Source organism: Chinchilla lanigera, unplaced genomic scaffold, assembly GCF_000276665.1.
Source record: "Chinchilla lanigera isolate Chin_1 unplaced genomic scaffold, ChiLan1.0 scaffold00003, whole genome shotgun sequence".
Lineage (NCBI taxonomy): Eukaryota > Metazoa > Chordata > Mammalia > Rodentia > Chinchillidae > Chinchilla > Chinchilla lanigera.
In genome coordinates, this window is record NW_004955404.1 from 36,500,815 (window position 1) to 36,521,588 (window position 20,774).

The 20,774-nt window shown below is 33.9% G+C and overlaps 1 protein-coding gene across 1 annotated transcript in view; it reads left to right on the forward strand.

Annotated features, from left to right (window-relative positions):
* Nucleotides 1-20,774, forward strand: part of Klhl1 (kelch-like family member 1) — a 392,040-nt gene that overhangs the window by 195,953 nt on the left and 175,313 nt on the right. Inside the window, exon 5 of the mRNA XM_005374194.2 lies at nt 18,966-19,178. Within this exon, the coding sequence (XP_005374251.1) occupies nt 18,966-19,178 (213 nt within the window). The remainder of the gene's footprint in view (nt 1-18,965; nt 19,179-20,774) is intronic.

Sequence of the window (20,774 nt, forward strand, 5' to 3'; positions counted from 1 at the left end):
AATAAAATAATCATTTCTGTAAGTGAACATTAAATATTAAAGAAATAGCATCATTATAAATACAAATCTAAATATAACTCAGTTAAATGTTTTGTGTGCAATATGCACTCTCTGTTCTTCATATACTCTGTTCATTGGGTTATGCCTCTTTTCTTCACTGTATTTCTGTAATCACTGATGTGGTTTCCTACTTCTCTATTCTCCATTTTTTGAAATTTTTCATAGGTATATATATGTAAATAAATTAATAAAATATTTTTGCTGAGAATTTCCAGGGATAGGTTTCAAAATAGGAACAATTTCATTTTCATTTTGAAATTCTATTTAAAATTGTCACTACCCTTGTGACTTACTTAGGAAGAATTCTTAAATTGTCTCCTTCACTTCTGCCTTCTTTAGAGCCATTTGAGCTTTTCATGCTGTATTTATTCTCAGCTCGCTCCTCTGATCAGAACATACACTTATTCAAAAGGTATCTTGAGCCTTACATTTTTCCACATTATGAGATAATTATTGAGGAGAGAGTAAAAAATACGTGGTCTTCTCTTTAGCAAAATAAGTATCATGACAAAGATATGGTATTGATTTCCCTCATTACCACAGTAGTTTTCCAAGAAGTAGTCTACTGCGTTCATTGTGCTCAACATTCACCTTTTCTTTTTCTTAAAATCAGACATATCTATCTATCATTTGGCTAAAACTGATCTCCTAGGGTACTAATAGCAAATCAATGGGCCTTTCCTCAGTTCTTATTCATCATTAACTTTTGATATAGTTCAAAGTGGCTGTCATCACTTTCTTTGTTGCATGCATGTCTCTTTTATTTTTCTTGTTTTTTAGATTGTTATGTGCTAGCCCAAACAGCAACAACAACAAAATCCATGAATGATTCACCAATTTAAGAGATTTACCTCTCCAAAATTTACCTTTCCATGAATTTACATTTCTAGCTACGTGCTAAATATTTGCAACAAATTATTCCTCACTAATTTTGAAAGTAGCAAGTTGGGCCGGGGATATAGCTCAGTGGCACAAGCACCTGCCTGGCAAGTGCAAGGTCCTCAGTTCAATTCCTGGTTACCAAAAAAAAAGAATAGTGAAAAGTAGCAAGTCTTTCATGTCTCCCATCCAAGTACTAACCTGGCCAGACCCTGTTTAGCTTTGGAGATCAGAAGAGATCGGGTGCATTCAGGGTTTATAGCAGGGCAATTTGTAATAGCTAAATCATGGAAACAACCCAAATGCCTATCAACTAAGGAATGGATAAAAAAGTTATGGCATTTTTATTTGATGGAATATTATTCAGCTATAAAGAAAGATAAACTTGAGACTTTTACAGGAAAATGGATGAAACTAGAGACAATGCTCATAAGTAAAATAAATCATACTCGTGTGTAAACATCATACTGTCTTCCTAGTCTACGAACTTAAAAAAGTAAATAAAATCTGAAAGATAGTATAGATATTGTGAAAGAGAAAGGAACTGCTCAAAGGGAAGGAAAAACTGTTATGAGGGAAAAGAAGAAAGAAAGAGAGAAGGAAAGGAAATATGTACACATGCTAGCTAAGCTAATTGTACTACTAATTTCTATTGCTTTATTTAAAGGAACAGTTAATTTTAATTGTTTGATCAATCTGTCATGCCTATATTTATCTCAGTAACCAATTTGAAGATAACAATATGTAATATGCCAACCATTGTTAATTTCCTATCACCTGAAATTCTGTATCATTTTTATTGCTTTTGTGTTGCTTTGTTTATGTCCTTGTCTTTGTAAATTCGTTTTTGTTCTTTTTCTGTAAAAATAAAAAATTGCAAGTCTTGCAAAACGTGTTGAAATTTATCCCATTAACTCTTTCCTGAATGTCTCCCTTTTTGCAAGTGTATGATCAATATAGTTAATAATCAGATTACAAATTGGTATCAAAATTTAGGTTGGTACCAACCAGAGTTATTTGTATTTCATCTCATTCTACTTACTTTCCTTGTTTTACTTTTATTTTCTGAAAATAATTCACGTATTTATGTCTATCCAAGACCGTCCTGGTCACTCAAGCATAACACACACACATTTCTGTCTTTCAAATGTCTTCCTTCATTATTACACAAAATTTAACAGGGGTTTTCTTGTAATACATAATACTTTCATCCATTTTGATTTGACTTTAAAACAGGGGGAGAGACATGGCTCTAGTGTATGTGGATAACCAGTTTTACCAGCATTATTTCTTAGAGGCTGCCTTTTCTACAAAGTGTTTGGCTCTTTTGTCAATAACCAGATGGTTTTGAATGAGCTTGAGATTGTTTCTGCATGTTCAATTCTGTGACTGGTTTGGTGTCAGTAATATGTTCTTTCTCTCACTATAGTTTTGTACTATCATTTGAAGTTTGAGGTAGTATTTACTCAGCTTGTTCATTGTTGCTTTGGTCATTCTAGATTTCTCCTAGCATTGTTTACTCTGTACCCTGAATAATGTTGTTTTCTCTGTATCCTGAATAATGTTGTTTTATCTGTATCATGAATAATGTTGTTGGTATTTCTATAAGAATTTAGGTTACATATTTAACTACTTTTTGGAAACTAGTACAACTTGTTAATATGTAAATATACCCAAAAAATTAAGTGTAAAGAGGAAGTATTTTAGAGGGCTTTCCATTGTAAAATATTAATTGTACTGCTATTACTTTGGCCATTTTTTATGATTTTTTCTACATTTTTGTCTTCATAATTAAGCATTAAATGAATGAACCAAACAACAAAATAAAAAATAGCTAAAGAATTTTCTATACCTAACCAATACTCTCCATGTATCCTTTTCATTGTATTCCATCTATTTGCATAAATAATTTCTAATAAATGTAACTATTCATTTAGGTTCTTGTTTATATTTATGTTTGACAATTGGATTACTATTTAACTATCTCATTTCAAAAGGAAAACATTGTAATCTGGAAACCAAGACAAAGTAATATTCCATGGCCATATTGATATAGTGTATGTAATCACAGGTCAGCAAAATTGATAAGAAAAAGGAAAGTAAGACAGAAAGTGGTAAAAAAAGTCATGGTAGTATATTTACAAACTGTCCACAGCTTAATAGGAAAATATAGTTGGTTTAACAAGGAGAAATATCTCCAAAGAGGTCTTGTTACACCACTATCTGGCAGAACTATCTATCAAAGGACTACCAGGCGGGGCTGGGGATTTAGCTCAGCGGCAAAGCGCCTGCCTGGCAAGCGCAAAGTCGTGAGTTCGGTTCCCGGTACCAGAGAAAAACCAAAAACAAAAAACAAAAAACAAAAAACAAAAAAACAAAGGACTACCAGGCAAAAAATGATCTACTAGCAAATCTTGTCTTCAGGTCCTCAGTGGTCAAAGTTTAGCCCACTTTATGTTATTTAACTTTCTCTTCTGAATGGTGTTAATCATCTCCACTTGGCTACTTTGTACACCTAGATTACAGTACACAACTTACTCTGTCTACTGTCAGAAGTGCTAAGGTTCATCATTTCTTGCTCAACAAATCCTGAAGTTGTGGGAAGTTAAGTGCACCTTCATTATTGGAAGTAATAGTAGAAAAATGTAACCGTAAATTAATATTTTGTTCACTTAACTGATGAATTCTAACAGTTTGGAGGTGCAAAAACAAGCTGAACTATTGGTTCAATTAGTATGAAATAGTTTGGAAGACTATGTTCTTGTCATGCGTTGTGCTGTGTCCAAAGTTGTGCTTTGTAGAAGCCTTCAGCATGATTTCCACCATGTTTTTATCCAGATGTTTGTATGCAAGCAGCCAATATGGTAGTATCATCAACATCAAGTGAATGAGCCCATAATTGTGCACCCTTTACCACAAGATAGACTCCTCTTTCAATTAAATTTTGTCAGTTCTATTATGTTAATAATTCAGGACTTTTCTATGCAATTTATGACACTGAATGTTAAAGAGGTCAAACTTATCTCCATAGCATGTATCTATTTCAGAAAAGTTATATTTCTGCTTTCCTAGGGAAAAAGGGAATCTGTGAAATCACTTTTCACCAGCTCTCAGGCTTGTCTCCCCAAGGAAGTTAACCATATTAACAAATAGCAGTGCTTAAATTAGGCTGACCTTGGTTAAACCCAGCTGATATTTTCAAGTGCATGCATAGTTTCAGTCCTTGCTATCAGGTCAGCTCTCTGTAGGAATATTGGGAAGCCAATAGAAGACTAGGGGGTATAGACGGCTGATGTCCATCATGTGATTTACTCTTATCGTTGTTCCTTTTCTGAGTGCTATAGGCTGAGCATTCAAGAATCACCTGTACCTTAGAGTCACTACATTGTGTCTCTGGGTATCACATTACACCATACCTCTTTCCCACTGATTAACCCTCTCTTATTCCATTAAAGCTTCTCCTTAGGCACCTGACCTATTTGCCAATAATCAGAAAGTCATGAATACCTATACCTTAGTCTGTCTCTCTTTAGCCATACAAGGTAGACAGCACATATGTCCCATTCACAGCTTTTTTAGTAGAATGACTTTCTTTCATCATTTTCATGGCTATAACCATTACAAAGTATAAATCCATTTCTCAAATTATAATATTTTTTTCTGTTCTACATATGTACTATGAAGGACCATACTAGAGACCATGAATTTTAATTGAGAAATAGGTACTGAAAATGACTAAATTCTCTTCTCAATACTTTTATTCACCATGCTTTTTTTCAGAACTAGCTGATTTTATAAATTGTGTGGTTCAAATCTCAACTTCCTCAGCAACAGACCTTGTTTATTTCTAGTGCCTTTAAAAACTGATAGCCCTGTGAACGATCAAAAAAATAGAGTTGAATTATAGCCTTACTTTTTCCCACCCACTAATTCCAACTGACAGCGTGATACATAGTACTAATAACATGGGTGCTTTTGATATTTGTAGGATATTAGCACAAGTAACAATTTTGGATCTATTGTTTCTTTTTGTTAGTACTAGAAATCAAACTCAGGTCCTTGTGCTTGCTAGGCAGGCTCTGTGCCCCTGAGCTATCTCTCTGGCCCATATCCCATTTTCTGATAGACAGTAATAGTAGACTATTAAAGAAATGCAAATTAAAACAACTGTGAGATTTCATCTTACCCAAGAAATAATGGCGGTCATCAAGAAATTAAAGAATAAATATATTGGCAAGGATGCTGGAAAAAAGAAGAAATTTCCTACATTGTTTGTGGAACTGAAAACTAGTACAACCAGTACAGAAATAAGTATGGAGATTTCTCATAAAGAATTAAAAATGCAAATTACATTTAACTCAACTTCTAGATGTCTTTGAAAAAGAGTTAAATTCATCATAATACAGTGATACATACATACCCAGGTTTATAGCAGCACAATTCATAATAGCTAAATCTTGGAAACTACTCATATCTCCATAAACAGATGAATGGATAAACAAAATGTGGATTTACACACAATAGTTCACTACTCTACTATAAAGAAAGATAAACTTGAGTCATTTGCAAGAAAAAGGATATAATTTGACATCATAATAATTAGATATTTTACATAATTATGGTGGTACAGGTCCAAAGAATTCTCACTCACTGTTCAATGAATTAGCAGATTCAAAGTCTAGAAATATATTTTAACCTAGAAATTGCATGAAGGACTAGAATTTGCCATCACATGGGTACTATTTATTCTTTAGCAATTACCAAAGTTTTTTCTTATCATTCAAATAAAGTAATAATCTGAAAAAATCAATTTCATTGCACGATTTTTGAAGACAATTTCCATAGATCCTCACAGATATGGACAATCTGAATGCCAAGCTTGCATTCTTGATATATGCTTTATTTTATCTGCCTCTGATAAGTAAGTGCTATCATCTAGATCAATGGTGGAAAACCTGTGGTATGTGTGCCACAGCAGGCTGTTTGTATCACTGAAAGTACTAAAAATTTTGCCATCACTGTAGATTCTTCCATGTTGTAACACCAGAATTTCCAGCATAGTAGACTCGTGAGAGTTGCCAACATCTCCCATTCCCACTCATGCCTTATCTTTTAAAACTATGGTGTTTCATGTAAATATTATTTTTTTTCTGCAGTAGAGTTCTAATTCTCTAACTAGTAGATACCGAAACTCGATACAAATTTATGCACCATCTTTGATGACAATTGTTTTCTTTATATATATACAAAGAGAGAGAGAAACAGAGAGAGAGAGACAGAGAGAGAAAGATTCAATAGTTGGTTTACATTAGGTAAAAAGAGACATTTCTAGAATTGAAAACAGTGCAGAGAAATTAGGGGTCCCATATTGTCACGTTTATTCCCCCATGGCCAGTAATATCACCATTAATGTTTTAATTTGTGGCAACTATAACAGAGATAATTATAAGCATAAATTTAAATTCAATAAAACATCTATGCATTCGTTTTTTCAGTTCATATCAATTAGAGAAAATGTGATACTTTTTATAAAAGTACTTGATAGAAAAACCATGTATTTATGACAGTTGCATTTCTCTGCATAAACTAGACTTATAAGAGTGGTAACAGGATAAAGAATCATACTTCAGACTGAGCTCTCTCTACTTGACAGCACAACGGAATCAAAATAAAATGTATATATACATTTTTGAGAAAAACAATGGATTTGTGAATAATGTATGCCTATTGTCAATCAACCAGATGTCAATGTGTTCATCTCAGAAGATAAGACAAACAGAAAGTAACACTTAACCTTTTCCCATTTACCAAGACAGCATGGCCAATAGGCAAAACATTGTGCTGGCTTCTCAGTGTGCCCTGTTTGCCCACAAACAGCACCAGCTATTGACCAGGTAGCTTAGCAAAGGTGAAGAAAATTGTCTCACAGCCAAGGAGCCATGACTAAAAGATTACTGACACAGTGGAACCATAGGTCAAGGAGGAGAAGAGTAGGAAGTGACAAGAATGAAAAAGCACCAAGTCAAGAACAGAATCACATCTAAGTCAAGGCTCCTGAGCTGCCTGGATGTTTGGCTATTCAGTGGGAGAGAAAAGATGTTACACTCTTATCTGCTTCCACACCTAAATGCTGAACATCAGGGCTGAAAGCGCTCTTGTGTTTGGAATGGGGGGAAGTGGAATACATCACATAGACTGTAGTATGGACAGTCTACTTTGTTCAGTGGGCAAAGATAGCACCTCTCGCCTTGCCTAATAATGATGAAATGAAAACTTCTGGGTAGGATACTTTGTAGTTTGGGGATAAACAAAATGTATTTTATATAACGATAAAATTTACAGTGCTACCTAGAATGAAAAAATCTTAATGAAGTATTTTACTAGAAGCCTTACATTGATTGTTAGTTTTTTCTAAGATCCTTCTGGGTAAGAAATCATGCTGCACATCCAAGGGGGCAGTGAAGGAATTTATTGTCTCCCACATCTTGCAGCTTAATAACCGTCATAATCTACCATACATTTGCATCTTTTAAAAGAGTTTAAGACAAGTGAAGGCTCAGAATAATCTGTAATCATTTAGGTGCTAATAATTCTAACAATCAGATCTACAGTTGGAGCTAAGGGACAGAGAGTCCATTCAAACATTCTATGTACTGAGAAGTACTGTTTCATTGAATAGCTATACTACGCCCACTGATGATCTAAGCTGTGGAGCTCAGGCTATGTTTTCTTTGTTATCTCTCAACAACCTTTTAGTCTTATCCTTTAATTTTGAACTAAAAGTCTGAATCACCCTGTGGTTAAGCAATAATATGGAGTGTGTTTAGTGAGGTACATTGATAAGTAACATTTGACAAAATTCTGGGGATTTTACAAGCTTCAGTGTATTCAGAGATCCACCCAGGGAGGAAATGTTTTCTTGTAGGGCTTGGGAAATGTTGCCCCAATAAGTAGAATGTGCAGCCAGGAAGTACATGTCGCCTGAAGAAGGTGTCAATCAGTCAAGACCCTAAAGAAGCTTTCCGGATGGAGCAGGGGATCCATCACAATCTATGTACCAAGAAGTCTTCGGTTCCTTGGCTCCAGTGACTTGACTCTTTGCAGTAATTTTAGCTGTGGCCGTAGTCTTGTGGACAGGACAGATTTCCCACCATGCTTTAACAAATTCAAGGTGCAGAGTGGCAGTCCATAGCATAGGCCCCATGTAAGATTTTGTCTGGATTTCCATGATTTGCCATGATTTAAAGCACATCTGCTTCCTTGGGGTTAAGAGCAAATTATTTTCCATGATTATCTGACAAGCATGGTATGTAAATAGGCTATATTCCTCTTATTAAAAATTATTCAGAACAGAGATGACTTTTTATTCAAATCTCTTTCTCACAGACTTTTGGAAAGGGAGTTACAGATATATTTACATGCTAGGTTAAGGCTTGCCTGTGGCACGAGAAAAGGACCAGGAAATTTGTCACAGCCCATGATTCAGTGAAACTAATTTATCTACTTTACTGTAGTGATCTGGGTAGAAATTTATACCACATTAAGCTCTACTCATTATATAAACTCTCCTTTGTTGCACTTGATAATGGACAAGTCTCACACTAGGGGGCAGCCATACCTCATTTCATGCAGGACAACTTAACTGGAAAAGGTCATTAGTGAGTAAGGCCCATGCATGGTGTAGACACTTACATTGGGCCATGGAAGATAGTACATGCTGTTAGAATGCCTGGGAAGCAGAAGGTCACTTCTGAAACTTTTTGTAGGGTTGCAAGTCCTCATTTGGACCAGGTTTCAAGTACTTATGAATGTATAATTTCTGCTTTACAGAACCCACCATTCAGAAATTTGATACCTAGGGCATGCTTAGATCTCTTATAAGGTTACTTCACAGAATAAGTAATGTGCTCAATATTCAGAAAGGCCAAACAATAGTCTATTAATTTCTTTGCAGAGGTATGTAACTTTTAGTAAACTGAAGGTCTTTATAGACCAGAAGTCCAATGGCTGCACCTGATTTGTTGGCTGCAATCGGTTCAGATCCTTGAACTGAGGGGTTGACGAGATCTGAAAAACTCATGTATCTACTAAGTATGATTGGCGTGTGAACACTGAACTAAATGGACTGATGAACTGCCTCCAGAGCATGCTATTAGTCAGAACCTGACGCAAATGTCATTACCTATTCTGGTATCAGAGCAAATGATAACATCAGAATTGTTCTGTGGGAAATATGATAGTCCAAATACCTAAATAGATTTACCAATCATTTGTCTTATTTTAGTTTCTCAAGGCAGACAATGTCAAATTGCTTAAAATGTGACTGTTTTGTAACAATATGATATGTCTTCTTAAGACTTCTCTCAGGAATTCCAGTTGGATGACACGTCCTTCAACTTTGGCTGAGTCAATACCGTAGGCATTTTGCCTCAATCCTTATAGTCCTTGTTGGAAAGTGCCCTTATCCCAGCCCCCTAGCAAGATATTATAAGTAATGCAAGGCTAGCTCTCCTGAAGCAAGAAAGAAAATCTAAACTATGATCTACAAATATATGGCAAATACAGAATTTTAGTAACCTTATGGAAAAATGTTAAAATTTTATAGCCCACCCTAAACAAGGGAAAATTGAACCTCATCATTCAAGTGAAGGGGGCTGCTGTCAAAGGCATCTGTGTAGCAATTGTTGCTTAAAAATGTTCCTTACCCTGGACAATATCTCCTGTTACAGTGCTTGTGTTAAATACTTACACTAGTGAGCTACCTTAATCGCCAGGTCTTGTGCATCCATCAGACCTGGATTTTAATAGAGAAACAGACTCAAAGATTTTTGGCAATAACAGTGATTATTCATTTCTCTCTCCTTGAAAGATAACATTCTTTTGAGGAGGCAATGGCATTAGTCACTATTAATTAAATAGGTTCACATTTTCCAAATACAACACTGAACTACTTCTAACAGCAGTAATTCCCCCCAAGGCTTGGCACTAACTGTGCATGTGTGTACTAAGAGATCAATACGAATACACTGGACCATACTAATACTTCATTCAATAGTAGGGCCGTAACATTAACGTCTGTAGAGCTAAAATGACCCAGTCAAAGTGGGGCGTGGGCAAAATCACACTAGCAATAGCCACAGACTTCAAATAAAAGAGCATCTCTTTCTGCTCATCCTGATGCCAAGTAATGAAAACATCTAAATCACATAAGAGTTTTGTGTCTACAAGTAAACAGAGTGAGTGAAATTCTCTTACTTCTCTATTAAACCATGTCCACAGCTAAGTTCTCTGATTTTCCTCCATGCATTGAGGGAACTAGTTCAAAGCAGGATGTCTTTTATCTTAGAAATCTAGTCCTGAGTTCCATGGAAAAGTTCTCAAGTCTCTGTAACGCTTCTCCAAACTCAGTAGTAGAAAAGGGCATAGCACTTGGGTGAGTCACTAGAACCTTCATAGACTTCAGTGGACCATCAGAAATAGGGACCAGCAAAGCAATGGAAGGACGTCTAAAAGACAAAAATGAATTCCAGCCCATAACCAGAAAGGAAATTTAGACTTCAGTCTTACAAACATGTAGAATTGAATTCTATCAACAACCTAAATGAGCTTGAAAACAGAATATTTCCAAAGATTTTACAATAGAGAAGCCTTGGTAATACCTTGATTTTTTTCACTCTGAAACCTGGAGAAGGAAATCACCTGAATTACACTTTGTCTGGGCTTCTAACCTCTGGTACTGTGAAATAACAAAGGAACATTTTAAGCCACATAAATCAGAGTTGATTACTCATAATAATATGAATGTAATATAAAAACAAGTCAATTATTCTTTAGACAGTAATAAGAAAAATACAAGTGAATTATTAATTGTAGAAATACACTTACAAATTCAAGAAATATTAAGTATTCATTTTGTTTTGGAAGGCTCTGAAGTGACAGCATGAGATGTGAACTTCCATTTGAGTAGTAAATAGTACTTCTGACATCACTAGCTCCTATTTGTTTTCCTACATTTTATATGTAAAGTATGTTAATGTTCCATGTTTGGCAACAACTTTTACATTCATTGCATCATATGTAGCACATACTATAACAGAGCTAATGGTTATTTTATTTACTGAGGGTTATTTTACTTACTTAGTAGCATGCACTAAGTCACTTTTTGGCAAATTTAAGGAATACTTACTATTAATTGTTATAATTATTGAGGTCATCCCTGTTCATAACTTATATTCCTTGACTAGTTTATATCTCAGTTGTTTTGGGAAAAATAACTTTTTATTCATTCATTTATTTATTTTTTATTGGTACCAAGAATTGAACTCAGGACCTTGTGCTTGCCAGGCAGGCGCTTGTGCCACTGAGCTATATCCCTGGCCCTGGAAATAAGTTTTCATAGTTTGCTTTTTACCTTCACCTGATGTTGACCATTATTTCAATTATTTCCATTATTTTACAAAAACCCTTTAAAATAGTTTAAACATAAGAGCACATAATGTTCCGTGATTTTTAAATGGTTGTTAGCAGCTAGTAAATTAGTCCAACCCTGAAGGAAAAGAATCTAAATCCTTTTATTAAGCCATAAATGAAAGCAAAATTATAATTAAAATTTTACATGCTTCTGCAAAGACCATTTAGACCTTAAGTTTGCAAAATTGTAATGCATTTTCTCTGGCAAGTGCTAATGCCTCTTTTACTGCAAAATCATCATTCTGGTTATGTATGCAACTTGCATATTCACTCTTTTTCTTTGCTACACATATTTGTTATGCACTGTCTGCCAATTTCTATTATGTATCTAACAGACCCTGCTTATGGGTCATTTATGTTTATAAACATACAGACAAAAGGCTATATAAATCTCAGTTGACAATATAATCCTTTTTAGTCCTGTAAAAAACACTGTTTTCTGTTAAAATAATTGATAAGCTTTAAGTTCCATTTTAAGAATGACAATCACCTGAGAAAGTGTACATGCATTCTTACAGATTAAAGTAAATTCTTACAATCAGTTTTCTACAGAATGTCCTAGCAAGGCACCTTTTGCAATTCAAGGTTATAGAGGATCATTATCTTTATACTTTAATGTACCATTAAAATATGTAAAAAAATATTATGTGACCAAAGATCCAGTAGGGAAAAGAAACAGGGTGGGATGTATAGGTATATTGTTGTCTCAGTATTTAATTGGCAAAGATACCTTTTCACTTACGGATTGGCATAAACATATGACTTTCATAATGACTATAGGAAATTTTATTTTTAACCTTTCCAGCTTCTAACATTCTCAATTATTTTCATCAAACAACTATCATAAACTTGGCAAATACTGATATGAAACAATTCATATAGAAAGGGACATGAAATAGATGTCCCAATATTAATAATTATAAAATTCAATACTATTATTGTGACAGTATAATTTAAAAATCAATAAACATGTTTGAAACTTCCTTTTTTATTAAATAAAAACTGGAAGTAGAAATTTTTGGTTAACAGGGTTACTTTCCTTGGCAGTAAATTTCATAAATTAGTTCCATAAAAATTATTTCTATACACTCCTTTCCACTGTATTAGTAGGTATTAAACTCTTGACCTCTTGATTGCTATATATGCAATATCAAACCAAATGATTCCAAGGCCTGGAACATCCACTCAGAACACTTACATATATTTTACCTAACACTATAGACTTTAGAAATCAGTTTTTTAATATTAGTAGATCTTAGACACAAACCAGAAAGAAAGCTTTTTTGCCAGACAAATGATGATTATGTAATGTCAAAATTGGGAGATTAATTCTTTTTATTAAAGATTCCTTCTTCCTCTTACTTCTCTGTATATCTTAAATCTTACCCAAATTTCTGAGAACATATTTCCAGTTATGGAATCATATATTTTTCAGGAGCTGAAACACAATTATCTTTTTTTCCCATTGATAATCTTAAAATATTACCAACTAATATTATTTTTAATACTAGACATATTTTGACATTATTGTAAGATGTTTCATTTTAAAATACTTAAAATGTCAATATTTTTTAAAAAAATATAGTTGCTACCAATCAAGTAACCAGTATTCAGTGAGTGAGAAAGAATTAATAGAGAGATGACAGCCATTCACTTCAGTCTGGTAGATTTGGACCTAGGTAATTTTCCTATAGCTAACAGAGACTCTAAAGACACGTATGGATTACAAAGTAGAGGACAAATGGCAGTACTAATATTTCACTCAGTACATTGCTATTTCAAGGACGAAATAATCTATAACATAAATAATCGAAGAATAAATTCAATTCCAAGTTTATTTCCTGCAAGTTGTGCACAAAACAAACAATGCAGAAAATTACTCTTAAATGTAATAACACTTTGAACACATCTCCTTCTTGAATTAGAATAATATTAACTAAGTGTATGTATACTGACATATATCTGTGTTCTGAATTTATATACATCTAGTGAGTGAAATAGGTGTCATAACTGAAATGAAAATTTTATACTGCAGTTGTTTTTATTTTTTCAATCTTTATTTGGGAAAGACAAAACTATAGGGAAATAAGCATTATGGTGCATAGAAATATTTCTTTGTTGTTGATTCATTTGTTTTCACTTCTGAAGCAACAAGAGACCTGCAGAAATTCCACTAAGAAATTCAACTGAAACTGAATGTTCAATTCCAATTTCTCTTCTTATTTTGATGGTATGGACCTTTTAAGGAGATTAAAGACTATTTTGAATGGTAGGATACAGAACGATAATTGATTTATACTGGGATTCAGGAAAAAATTACAAGGAGGCAGATACTACTTCAAATTTCTGACAGTTATCTGGTAGAGGTATTCATAATTATGTTAGCATCTGCAGATTGGTACGGGTTTCATGTTCCTACAAAGAAGTAGAAGAGCAATGCACAGAAAATATGTATGAGTATAAACTAAAATAAGTGATTTCAAAGACAATTTGAAATTATAGGAGGCAACAATAAATCTTATTTTATACTCGGGCAAATAAAGATATGAGAATTGGAGCAAATGACATCAAAATTTCTTTGGCATTTTTTTTTTTTTTTTTTTTCCCTCTGGTACCGGGAACCGAACTTACGACCTTGCACTTGCCAGGCAGGCGCTTTGCCGCTGAGCTAAATCCCCAGCCCCTCTTTGGTATTTTAATATGTGCAAATACATTGATTTTTTATAAAAGCCCTGATTTTATAATAAATATTTCTTTGCCTTGAGAATTATGCTTAAGCGAGATGAAATTGACCTCTCGATCTAAATTTCTTCATTTTATTTACTCTCATCCTTTCATTTAATTTGTTTCCTTTAATTTACTTTAATTAGCTCTGATCCTTTTCATGTCATTAAATCCTTCAATTTTTCACTTTTATCCTAAATACATACCTTTTTATAGCATTATACCATCACTGGAATGTGAAATGAGGTTCTTAGAGGAAGAAGCCTTCCTTTTTTCCCCTATATTCCCAGTATTAATTATGTACTAGATATGCAGCAATTAGTTAATAAAATTTTATTGTTTAAATGATTAAATAATCCTAAAAGTACTTAGGGAACATAAAGAAATATGATTGTAGACTGTAGAATTGGCAATAGAAAACTGAATGGAAGGTTAGGGCCAGATGCAGAATAGTACTGACAAGTAATAGTACACAATGTGTTAGTTTGACAGTGGCTACTAATGCAATAGACAAAACGGAATTTGTTTTTGTGATCATTTGAATAATAACAAAATATTTTAGTATGTTCTATTCCTATTTATTTGTTGAGATATGGTCTTGCTGTGGAATTCAAGCTGGACTTCAAATCACTATGTAGCCCAGTCTGGCCTCAAACTCATAATGATCCTGCTGCCTCAAGCTCCAGAGTGCTAGGATTATAGACGTGTACCACCAAGACCAGTTTATGTCTGTATTTTAAACTGTATTATTAACAACAAGGTGGCCTTGGTAAGATTTATTTTTTCTTCTGTTCAATCTAATGTTAACATTAACTTTAACCAAAAGTTTCTGTTAAATATAAAAGTGATAAGGGGCTGGGGATTTAGCTCAGCGGCAAAAGCGCCTGCCTGGCATGTGCAAGGTCATGAGTTCGGTTCCCGGAACTGGAGAAAAACCAAAACAAAACAAAAAAAAAAACAAACAAACAAACAAACAAACAAACAAAAATATATATATATATATAAATGATATTTCCAATAAAATTTTAAGGAAAATTTTAAGTAAATTATACTTATTGGCATACTATGTATAATATAATAAGGAGAAAGCAAAAGTGGAATTAAGGGGCTGGGGACTTAGCTCAGCGGCACAGCACCTGCCCCACAAGCGCAAGGTCGTGAGTTAGAAATGTCTTATATAAAAATCAGGAAATCTTAAATAGTAATTGTGAGAGGGTTCTATTTACAGTAAAACAAAACTATAATTTATTTAAACCAGCAAATGTATTTTAACATACTATGAAGTAGCAAAAGTAATTAGTGGAGTTTAGCCTTTATTGTGTACTACTCTGTTTTAGGTAGTGATAACTGACATTTGATGTCAAATTTTTCTTTGTAAGTATTCTCAACAGTTATGTAGAAGGTGTGGATACTTAAATGGGATGGACTGTTAAACTTTTACAGCAAATCTATTCTCTTATTCATGCAAACTAGCCTTTCAGTTTTATTTTGCACAAGTTTTCTGAGTTCCCTGGCAATCAAAGTTGTATACCAACTGTGGCAACACACACTGTATTACCTGCTGATATCTCTTTGTTTTAGGTTCAGAATATCTTTTCCATCTGCTGTTTCCTAATTTAAGCTTTACCCAAGTGTTCTTAGTCCATTAGCAAACCTAGTTTTTACAGAACTGACACCATCATTACCTAGGTATCTTACTTTTTATACATATCTCTTCTAAGATAAGATGTTTTATTCTGCTCTGTTAGTTTCACAAGTTATTCAAGACCACATATAAAGTGTTTGGTAAATTTATGCTGAAAGAGTTATTGACTAAACTGCGAGTATGAGACTTTACATAGAGCTACCAGATCAAAGTGTTTAGATTCCTTCATTATATGACATTCATAGGTAAAAGCAACCGCTTACAAAGCAATGTAAGAAATTAGTGTTAATAGTTATTACTTCTTCCAGCAATGAAACATAATTAAAATGAAATATTGTCCAGAGGCTACACTGAAGTTATTATAGGAGAACATTAGACCAGGTGTCACTGAAAGGATACTTAGTGGAATGGACTCCAATGTATGTAAAATGAAAAATAATGAGCAATGTAATATATGAGCAAGAGTGACAGAACTAATAAAAACTACTACCAGATATTAATGCATGTTTTATCTACAGTTCTTACACATGACATCCATAGATCTCAAAAGATTTAGTATGACTACAAAGATGGAGATCTGCAGCCTAAAGGAATATAAATGAAATTAAATGCAGGAATAAAAAGGGAAAAAAGCCGGGCATGGTGGCACACTGGGGAGGCTGAGGCGGGAGGATCGTTGCGAGTTTGAGACCAGCCTGGGCTACAAAGCAAGCTCAAGGCCAGCCTGAACTGCATAGTGAGACCCTATCTGAAAAAGACGAAAAAAAATGGGGATGGGGAAGGAAAGTTGCTGTGGTAGTATTAAATGAAGCTATTATCATGGCTGTCTGAATAAGAAATAAGAGTATAAAGGGTTATAACCTTCTTGCCAGATGGATTTCAATTTGACTCTGTTTTCTAAAGGCCAAATAAAAACAGAAATCTGATCAATTTCATAATTTACACCATCCAAGATAAAAGCAAACCAATTTACTCAGAAGAAGTACAATTATTTCTGCTACTAAAACCTGAAAGAACTTTTCCCCAAGGGTCATCATAAAGAGGACACTATAAAATATAAGGAAATATGCTTTGGACATTTTACAATTGACACCCCTAAGAGTTTCAGAGAGTTTTATAATAGTCCTCACTCTATACTGATAGTCTAACTGTACAGTTCTGTATGTAGACACAGATATTTGTGAGTAACTTCAAAAGCAAAAGAACAAAATATCTTTCTGAGATTTTCAAGAGTGTTTTCCTTACATTTACCTCTTTAGATATATCTGGTAGCAATAAATCTGAAAAGACTTAAATTATTAACTCAGTAAACAGCTATTGAACAAATAGCTATTGAACATAATCTACATAGCACCAAATAAGCCTAGAGGAAACACAAGAACAAAATAATTTCTAGGCACAAAAGTAACTCAGTTATTCTGTGATATTGCTTAATATATATAATATTATGTACCCATTGCACACTTACATAATTTATGTAAATTGACAACTGAAGACCTGAAAGAAAGTAAAAGTTGACATTCTGTGCTAACACAGATCATATTTCTTCTCAAAATTAAATATTATTCTGCTTAAAATAAATGTTCAGCATAAAGGTTATTCGGTATTCATGAATACTCCATTTCATTGCAGAAAAATAGCTATTTAAAAACTTAATTTCATTTATTTCACACTTCACATTAAAAATTTTGTTTAGAAATCACTGCAGTATTAGAAGCCATTAGTGCTTATATTGTTTGATCAACTTTTCATGCCAGTACCTGATAATCTGAGCAATCACTTTGCAGATAACAATATGCAGTACAATAACCATTGCTAATTTCCTATCATCTTGGTTTGAAATTCTGTATCCTTTTTTGTCCTTTTTGTCTCTGTAAAATATAAAAAAGGAAAACACTGTGGTACACTCACTTGTGACTATAAATTTTTCTCTGCAAATATCAATTCATCTAGTCAATAAATATGTATTGTTCCTCTGTTATTTTTCAGGCACCATGCCAGGACCTAGATATCCAGGTTTACATAAGTCAAGGTCTTACACCTTGCAGGTTGTGATTAAACTGCTTCATACTCCTCAGTAGAGGCTGCTGCTTGGTAGTTACTGCTTGGCAGCAGGATGGGCCTGCCATGCGCTGTGCGGCTTTTTTGTGCAAGCAGCCAGGTCAAATGAGACTGGACTGAGAGGTCAAGATGCAGGCAGCCAGGTCAAATGAGACTGGACATACAACAGGTGGTTCTTGAACTGAATCTTGAAATATGGCAGGATTTAGGAAAACAGTGTGCGTGTGTCATTTTAATCAAATGAGGTTAACAATGGAGGACGTGTTAAAAAGAATGAAAAAATTTAAGTAGAGTAAGTACACTTGTGACTGTAATGTAAGTTAGGGAAGAGATGCATTGTAATCAAAAGGGGTCAGACATTGTACAGTCACAGGGTTTAAACAAGAAGTGTGAACAAAATATAAGGGGGTGGAGCATAAAACAGAACCAAACAGTAACTTTGAACGCTGCCATATGCACATTAGGTTTTCAACATATAATTTTGCATCATTTTAGAGGGTGAAACTGAGATGCTAAGACTATGTTGAGCCAGAGAAATCAGAAGGTAATAGAAATCTGGAAAAAATAAATGTGACTCTAAATAAACCAAAGAAATTGTCATGAGAGCAAGGAGTTAGGAGAGATAATAAGAGGACGTAACATTTGGGATTTGAGGATTTCTGTGGCCTATATGTTCTGAAGTTTTTTCCCTTTTGAATAAACAATGTTATGTCCTTTATTGTGAAGTTTTTGTATGAATTTATTGCCATTTTCTGATCCATATATGTGTAGCCAGACTTTTAAAAGTGTGAAATGTTATTCTTTTAATGTTCACTAAATTTTACAGAGCAGCGCTCTTGAAACTTGAACATTTAATCACTTAGTCCATTCTGCCTGCATAACAAAGCTCAACGTTATAATCCTCCATTTATTGCAAGACCTGTGCTGTCTCAGATACATTTACACTTCAATTACAATTACAATGCTTTCATCTTAACAGCTTCTAGTTTCTGAAGGATTGAGCCTCAAGGATTATGTTATAATGAGAACAAAAGTTATTGACTACTTTTTTCATTTCTTTCTGAGATGCTTTGCTAGTCAAATAAAAGTGAAGCAGAATTTATGCCAAGATGTTTTTCACCCACAGGAAAACATAATGGAAGTTATCAGAAATCAAGAGTTTTTGCTCCTTCCAGCCGAGGAGCTCCATAAACTACTGGCCAGTGATGATGTAAATGTTCCTGATGAAGAAACCATCTTCCATGCGCTAATGATGTGGGTCAAGTATGACATGCAGAGGAGATGCAACGACCTGAGTATGCTTCTTGCCTTTATACGATTGCCGCTGCTTCCGCCACAGGTAATTACATGTGATACCATTGCAATAACCCAGCTTCCTGGAGAACTCCATATTAAAAGTACAACATTTGGCTATTGACAGAAGGAAAGGAGCACAAAGGAGAGCAGTTTATGACAGTACCCTGTAAACAGATTATATTAACTTGTCATCTTACAAGGATTTAAAAGCAAATTAAACATGCACGTAGGTAACTGGACAAAGAATAAATTGAGATGTACAACACTGGAATTTTCCAGATCTCCTATTCTGTGTTCTGATACCATATATTTTCAGAGTTTTGGGTCCTCTCTTAATGGTTAAAGATCACTATTAGCCTATGACAGATACACAGCCATTGGCTAGTAACAGATGCTATGGCAGTAACTTTGGCCCATACATAGCTATTATCGTCCACCCTTTTCCACTATGTGTCGAAATGTGGGAAACCTGGAGTTAAACTGGCATTCAAAAGTTATCAGAAATTGTGGGACACACATCAGTGGAGGCCAGGAAGTTAATCAAGGCTTTATATATGTCTTTTCTTTATACCTTCCTGCCCACTTTTCCGTCATTGGATGGGGAGAATCTTCCATGTGTACAGATCATTAAAATCATTACATGAGAACAAAAGTGTATTTCTCATTGATTTGTTTTTCTCAAGGCTACATGTTATACAAGGGGTTTTATGTCTTTCTTCTTGGTTCAGCTGCTTTATCTTGCTTAGTGAAGCAAGATTTATTAACATTAAAAATAGACTATTATTTTAGTTTAATTAATATGACTTTTAGATTAAATTTTATCTTAATGTCTCATAGATTCAATATAGCATGTATCTATCTTGCATTCCTCAGTTCTCATGTGAGAGTTATTATAGTTATGCCCTTATGTATTTTTTCAATCAACAGATGCCTACGACATAAGAGCAAAATGTACTATTCATGAAATATTTTTTACATAGGACAATCTATCACTACCATGCTTTCCTTTCCATCTTTTCCCTTTCTCCTTCCCTCTATTCATATATAGATATTAAGTAGAAAGATAGATGGACAAATACTCAAACACATTTAAAATATAAATGTCATATATGTTATTTATAATTAGATATTGTTTAGTATATTAAAAACACAAATGCCATTTAAAATATTAGCAATATTTGCAAGAGGAAAAGCATGTTTTTCCTGTTAAATAGGGATTATTTGCAGAAGCAGTCTAACTAATGAGCACTAGCTCTATGTGTTGAAAGAAACAAACATTTGGTTTATGTTTTTAAGGGAATATAACAAATGTAAATATTTAATTTTATTTGACTGAGACACAATGATATTTGAAAGATGAATGTGAGCAATTTTTAATACTAGTAACCAAAATTAACAAATTGCTGACCAAGATAAAATAAAAGAAGGATTCAAAGAGATATTTAAGATAAAAATAAATAACTGTAATTGAAATGTATGACTTAGGAACAGTCAGATCAAATAAACTGGAAATACTTTTGTATTTAAGAATGCCTGTGATAGGGGCTTAGGATTTAGCTCAGCAGAAAAGCGCCTGCCTGGCAAGCACAAGATCGTGAGTTCGGTTCCCGGTACCAGAGAAAAACCAAAAAAAAAAAAA